The 6,718-nt window shown below is 49.0% G+C and overlaps 1 protein-coding gene across 1 annotated transcript; it reads left to right on the forward strand.

The window, feature by feature from the left end:
• The first annotated feature begins 435 nt into the window (after window positions 1–435).
• Window positions 436–5,816, forward strand: LOC120651998 (protein argonaute 7-like). Its single transcript, XM_039929678.1, has 3 exons — window positions 436–1,282; window positions 2,576–3,830; window positions 3,955–5,816. Exons 1-3 carry the CDS (start codon window positions 871–873, stop codon window positions 5,399–5,401), a joined length of 3,114 nt encoding a protein of 1,037 aa, XP_039785612.1. The 5' UTR covers window positions 436–870; the 3' UTR covers window positions 5,402–5,816.
• The last annotated feature ends 902 nt before the right edge of the window (window positions 5,817–6,718 follow it).

Raw genomic sequence — 6,718 nt, forward strand, 5'->3', positions numbered from 1 at the left:
TTTTATCTGTAAACGTAAAATTTTTTTGTGTGAGAATCTTGTCAATTTGAAGTACTAAATGAAGTCTATTTATAAAAAAATTTGCACAGATGGGTTGTAAATCGCGAGACGAATATAATGATGCTAATTAATCCATGATTAATTAATAATTAGCAGATGGTACTGTAGCACTAATGTTGCAAATCATGGATTAAATAGGCTCATTAGATTCGTCTCGCGATTTACAGCCCAACCATGCAAAAAGTTTTGTAAATAGACTTCATTTAGTACTTCAAATTAGTAAGATTCTTTTTCACTTTAATGCGTTTACGATTTTTTTGTGTTTACTGGTGCGAACTAAACAGGACCTTAGTGCGGCCATAAATTATCCTCTCTCCCACATTGAGAATTTGGGAAGACGGGCAGCAGGAGCGCAGCAAGGAGGAAGAAACTTTTAAAGCGGCAGCAAGCAGGGAGGGAGAGAGGTCAGAGAGGAGCATGGATGCACAGCTCAGGCAACAGGCCACAGCCACAGCGTTGGCGTAGATGCTCGTGCTCCTCTCCTCCTCTCGGCTTCTCGCCTGTCCCCCACCTCTGCGTCTGCCACCCCATTAATACCTCTTTCTCTCTCTCGACTCTAGAGGCAGAGGCAGCCATCCCCTTCCGCCCCACTCCTCTTCCCCTCCCCAGCTTCCTCCTTTTTGCCCCCCTACCTTCCAACCATCCAAGAAACCCCCACAAAGCCAGCCCACGCCCACCCCACGCCGCGCCAAAAGGAACCCAAGAAGCTGCGATCCTGCTACCCCCGGAAGAAGCTGCGTACCAGTACCGAGTACGAACAAATTGGATTGGGTTGTTGGTGCTTGCATCTGCTGCCCGGTGGTGGTGGCCATGGAGGGGGAGGCGGTGGCCAAGAACGAGGGGAAGGTGGGCGGCGGCGGCGGCGGCGGCGGCGGCGGCGGCGGCGGAGGGGTTAGCAATGGCGGCGGTGGCGGCGCGAACGGGAGGAGGAGGTGGAAGGGCGGCGGCGGCAGGCAGCACCCGATCATCCAGGCCTACCCGGCGCTCCTGCCGCTGCCGATACACGCCTCCCACGCGCGTCGCAACGGCGCCGTCGCGCTGCCGCTGCCGCCGCCCGTGCTGGTCTACCTGCACCAGCCGCCGCCGCCGCTGCTGTTCCCCAAGGCGGCGGCGTGCTACGGGAAGCCCAATGGCGTCCCGCCGCAGAGGGGGCCCGCGTGGAGATCGAGGAAGCCGCCGCCGCCGCACGCCGTCACCGCCGCGCTGCTGCCGCTCCCGCACGGTAAAGCGCTCTCCTTTCCTTGGTTGATTACTTCCCTTCCTGGCTACCAGTCTCGACGTGTGTTTTTATATGCTTAATGCCACTCTCCATGCTACTACTTGTTAGTGCTGTTGCTTTCTTGATCAATGTGTGCTACTGTCTATAGTTCTCATCTTTTCCCCACCGTCTGATGGTGATGGTACTTAGATATTATCAAAAAACATAGTTTTTGCTCTATGTTTGGTGCCTAATGGCTTGTCATGCCAAGATAACGTGGTACAGTACTTTAGGTGCAATTCTGCTGTACCAGATGGCCAAAGAAGTTCGTGAGTCTCTGTCATTTTGTCTCTTGTTGAGGCTTGTGATTTCATGGATTCATGCTTAGGATTATGTTTTTTTTTCCTCTTCACTTTTTTTTCTGGCCGCAAATTAGGACTGATCAGTTCTTGAGAAAAGGAGGGTACAAGAATGTTTAATATGAGACAGACAAAGTTCTATCTGTGGTACTGTGGATGACGCCTTTCTTGTTTTGACGGTTAGTCTCCTTTCCCCACCTCAAAAAAGGGGCATATGGCTGTCTTTTTGGGAGGATTTGTGTTCAACTAATGCGCCAGTCAGTGGTATCCTTTTCTTCTTGTCTTTGGGACAATGATGTTCCATAATCTTGGTGTTCGTGCTATATACTTTCTGCATCACCTCGCTTGTTCGAAAGTGTGATAAATTTCAGGGAAAGCATGTACTTCATTTGACCTTTTGACCTGCAATATTTTTATTTTACGCTGTCGTAATCACTATTGACCAAGCTGTTTAAGTTTGTCTCTACATGGCTTACAGTACCAATTTATTATCGGCAACGTATCTAGTGCAAACCAAGGACCTCGTGCAAATCCGTGCAAACCTACTAAATAAAGTTTCAAAAAATTCTGAAAAAAATCATGAATGTGCTTCTCAGCTTACCTCATCTATATATAAAATTTCATGGTCAAATTCGTCTTACTCTAGAAGTTACAAAAAAGACAAATTTTCTGACAACAATAATGGTTCAAATGCATCTCAAATTTGTCTTTTTTGTAACTTCTAGAGTAAGACGAATTTGACCATGAAATTTTATATATAGATGATGTAATCTGAGAAGCACATTCATGATTTTTTTCAGAATTTTTTGAAACTTTATTTAGTAGGTTTGCACGGGTTTGCACGAGGTCCTTGGTTTGCACTAGATATGTTCCCTTTATTATCAGATACTGAGCTGCTTCAGCACAAAAGGTGCTTGTCTTTCTTTTTACGTGGCTTACACTATCAATTTATTAACAGATAGCGAGCTCCTTCAGCACAAAAAGTGTTTCATTCATGAGCACCGAACATCTGACGTGAAAACAAATCATGTGAGCACCCATCAAAATTCATCTGTGGACATGCATGGAGTCACCATTGCACCCAGACCTGACGGGGGTGGAGTTAAGGGAAATGTAATTCCTCTCTATGCAAACCATTTCCTTGTGCATTTTGATCATGGAAAGAAGATTTTTCATTACGATGTTGACATATACCCACACCCTTCGAAAGAAACAGCAAGAATGATCAAGAACAAGCTAGTTGAAGAAAATTCAAGTGTCCTCTCAGGGGCCCTGCCAGCCTTTGATGGCCGCAAGAATCTGTTTAGTCCAATTGAGTTTCAACAGAACAGACTTGAGTTCTTTGTTAATCTTCCAGCAGCTGCATCAACGCGATTTATAGCAGCTAAAGAGTGTGCCCACATGCGTGACAAGCAGAATCATAGGGTTTTCAGGGTGAACCTTCGGTTGGTTTCAAAGCTTAGTGGTGAGGAGTTGAACAAGTACTTGAATGAAGAGAAGGATGGTATTCCTCTTCCTCAAGATTACCTTCATGCATTGGATGTCATCCTGCGGGAAGGTGCTATGGAAAATTCTATTCCCATAGGTCGGTCTTTGTATTCACATTCCATGGGAGAAGCAAAGGAAATTGGTGGTGGGGCTGTTGTATTACGAGGTTTTTTCCAGAGCTTGAGGCCGACAAAGCAAGGTCTTTCCCTCAATGTTGACCTCTCCCTTACAGCATTCCACGAAAACATTGGCATAATTGCATACTTGCAGAAGCGCTGTGACTTCATGAAGGACCTTTCACAGATGAAGACTAGGGCTTTGGCAGAAAATGAGAGGAGGGAGGTAGAGAAAGCTTTGAAGAATATTCGAGTTTTTGTGTGCCACCGTGAAACTGACCAAAGGTACCATGTGCATGGCTTGACTGATGAGACAACAGAGAACCTCAAGTTTCAAGATCGCAGTGGGAAGGATTATACGGTAGTGGATTACTTCATGGAGCACTACAACCATGATATCAAATTCAGGAAGCTTCCCTGCTTGCAAATTGGTAAGAGCAAGCCGTGCTATGTGCCAATGGAGCTTTGCATGGTTTGTGAGGGCCAAAAGTTTCTTGGCAAGCTCTCAGATGAACAGACCTCCAAGATGCTCAAGATGGGTTGCCAAAGACCCAGTGAAAGAAAGGGAATTATAAAGGGTGTTGTTGAAGGAGCATTTGCTGCTAGAAGGTAAGATTTTTATTGTAGTCATCTTTATTTTTGTTGCAGTTGTAAACTTGAAGTTTCTTTGCCTTATTCTAACTAGCTTGGTCGATCATACATATCTGATCATAGCTACATTATTTTCTTTCAGCAATTCATATGCTGATCAATTCAGCCTGCAAGTGTCCAAGGACATGACACAGCTCTCAGGGAGGGTTCTCTTGCCACCAAAACTGAAGCTCGGCAATGGAGGGCGCATTAAGGATATAACACCAGACAGATTTGATCGGCAATGGAATTTGATGGACAGCCATGTTGCTGAGGGTTCCAAGATCAAGAGCTGGGCCTTGATAAGCTTTGGTGGCAGCCCAGAGCATCAATCATTTGTTCCAAAGTTTATCAACCAGCTATCAAGCCGATGTGAGCAACTTGGGATTCTACTCAACAAGAAAACTGTCGTTAGCCCTTTGTTTGAGCGGATTCAATTGCTGAACAATGTTGGCATTTTGGAGAGCAAGCTGAAGAGAATTCAGGAAGCCGCCTCGGGCAATTTACAGTTGCTAATCTGTATCATGGAGCAGAGGCATCGGGGCTACGCTGATTTGAAGCGCATTGCAGAAACATCCATTGGTGTTGTGACACAGTGTTGCCTGTACTCCAACTTAACCAAGCTGAGCTTTCAGTTCTTGGCCAATCTAGCACTGAAGATAAATGCAAAGCTCGGTGGCTGCAATATTGCCCTCTACAACAGCTTGCCATGCCAAATTCCTAGAATATTTTCGGACAAGGAGCCAGTGATGTTCATGGGTGCTGATGTGACTCACCCACATCCCCTAGATGACTCGAGTCCATCAGTGGTTGCTGTAGTTGCAAGCATGAATTGGCCTTCATCAAATAAGTACATCTCCAGGATGAGGTCGCAGACGCACCGCAAAGAAATCATTGAGCACCTCGATGTGATGGCTGGTGAACTTCTTGAGGAGTTCGTGAAAGAAGTCGGCAAGCTCCCAAGTATAATCATATTCTTCAGAGACGGTGTGAGTGAGACACAGTTCTACAAGGTACTGACAGAGGAGTTGCAGGCAGTTCGCTTGACATGTTCAAGATACCCAGGCTACAAACCATCGATCACGTTCGTCGTCGTTCAGAAGAGGCATCACACAAGGCTCTTCCACAGGGAGAAGAATGGCCGCTCGACACACTACTCTGACCAGAATGTGCCACCGGGGACAGTGGTCGACACCGTGATCACACACCCAAGGGAGTTCGATTTCTACCTGTGCAGCCATTGGGGCACAAAGGGGACGAGCAGGCCGACACACTACCGAGTTCTGTGGGATGAGAACAACTTCAAGTCCGACGAGATGCAGCAGCTGATACACAATCTTTGCTACACCTTTGCGCGGTGCACCAAGCCGGTCTCTCTCGTCCCACCGGCATACTACGCCCACCTCGCAGCATACAGAGGAAGGCTGTATCTTGAGAGATCGGACTCATCGGACACCAGCCGGACAACTCTGTACAGAGCCACGCCATTGCAGACAGCCCCACTCCCCAAGCTCCGAGATAGTGTTAAGGGGCTCATGTTCTACTGCTGATCTTCTGATTTACCATCGTTATAAATAGTACTTGTCTCATTTTCTTCACCATATATTGCTTGCCTTTTATGTAGCGCCATGTATTATTTCGGAAACATGAATACTGTTTCTGGAATCTGGATAGCAGGCATGTTTTACTTGGTAGGGCTGGTATGCAAAGCTCTGATGCCTAACTGTTATGGCTCCCATGGGTGGTGTACTGGTGTTGGTAGGGTGGGGCTTCGCATTTTGTACTGCCTGGATGGTGACACTGGTCCTGGAATTGAAGATACTATTTGCCGTCGTCTTGCAATTCCTGGCTTCATCATTTTGTAGTGGCAGTAGAGAGGACATTTTGTAGTGGCAGTAAAGAGGACATTCTGGCTCACCGGATGCTGGCTTTACCTTGTATGTAATCGCATGACACATGTTGTTTGAGCCTGGATCTTTTTAATCCTGCATAAATGAATGGCATTATGCAGTAGCAAGCGAAATTCAGACAAAAAAAACAGAGACCTGCTGGTCAAATTCATGGAGGATCATTCCCTCTCTTTTTACTTCAGGGCTCAGACTGACTCCAACAATAAAAGGCATTTTGGAGAGGTAAATTGGTGTTTACAGTATTTTCCATTCCTCTCTCATCCCACCGGCTCCAACAGAGGCTGAGCAATCGCATTTGCAATCCTCTGCCGCTGCCCACGCCGAGAGAGGCCAGCCCGTGCCTGTGCCTCGCCTCCTCCACCGGAGGAGAGGGAGCTGCTGCTCGCCATCCTCCACCGCCGCGGCCTCCACCGAGCCGCTAGGAGAGAGAGGGAGGCCCGCCGCCGTCGCATGGGAGGGGGAGAAGGGAGGCGGAGCAGGAGGGGTGCCGCGGAGGGACGAGGCCGCGCCGGCCCCGCCGCCGCAGCTGACCCGTTGCTCCGCGCCCGCCGGCCATGGACTCGGTGGATGCGCCGGCCGCGGGGATGGAGAAGCGGCGCCGCCCGTTGCTCCCTCCTGCACCCTCCCGACGGGGCGGTCTCCCCTTCTCCCTTTCTCCTGCGGCAGAGCAGGCCTGTGCCGCCGTCCCCTTCTCCCGCGGCAGAGCAGGCCCGCACTGGCGGCCATGGATTGGGCTCGAGCTCTGGCGCCGGCTCTCTGCGGTGGCGGCAGCAGCAGCTTCGGGCCGGCGGCGGCAGCAGATCTCGATGTGCTCCTTCGCCGAGCTTGCCTCCCACCGGCGTTCCTCCTCCGCGCCGCGCTCGCCCCCGCACACCCTTCGTGTCGCCGCCGCCGCTCGCGAAATGTATTCGAGGAGAGAGGGGATGTATTTTTACACCTCTTCTCTCCTCGGAGGCA

This window comes from Panicum virgatum, chromosome 9K (assembly GCF_016808335.1).
Source record: "Panicum virgatum strain AP13 chromosome 9K, P.virgatum_v5, whole genome shotgun sequence".
In the NCBI taxonomy this organism is placed as follows: domain Eukaryota; kingdom Viridiplantae; phylum Streptophyta; class Magnoliopsida; order Poales; family Poaceae; genus Panicum; species Panicum virgatum.

Bases quoted from the DNA above. Each gene is read 5' to 3' on its own strand.
- LOC120651998 (XM_039929678.1), top strand. From the start codon at position 871: ATGGAGGGGGAGGCGGTGGCCAAGAACGAGGGGAAGGTGGGCGGCGGC. The intron at 1,283-2,575 runs GTAAAGCGCTCT...ATTTATTAACAG, and splicing joins GCTGCTGCCGCTCCCGCACG to ATAGCGAGCTCCTTCAGCAC. The intron at 3,831-3,954 runs GTAAGATTTTTA...ATTTTCTTTCAG, and splicing joins GGAGCATTTGCTGCTAGAAG to CAATTCATATGCTGATCAAT.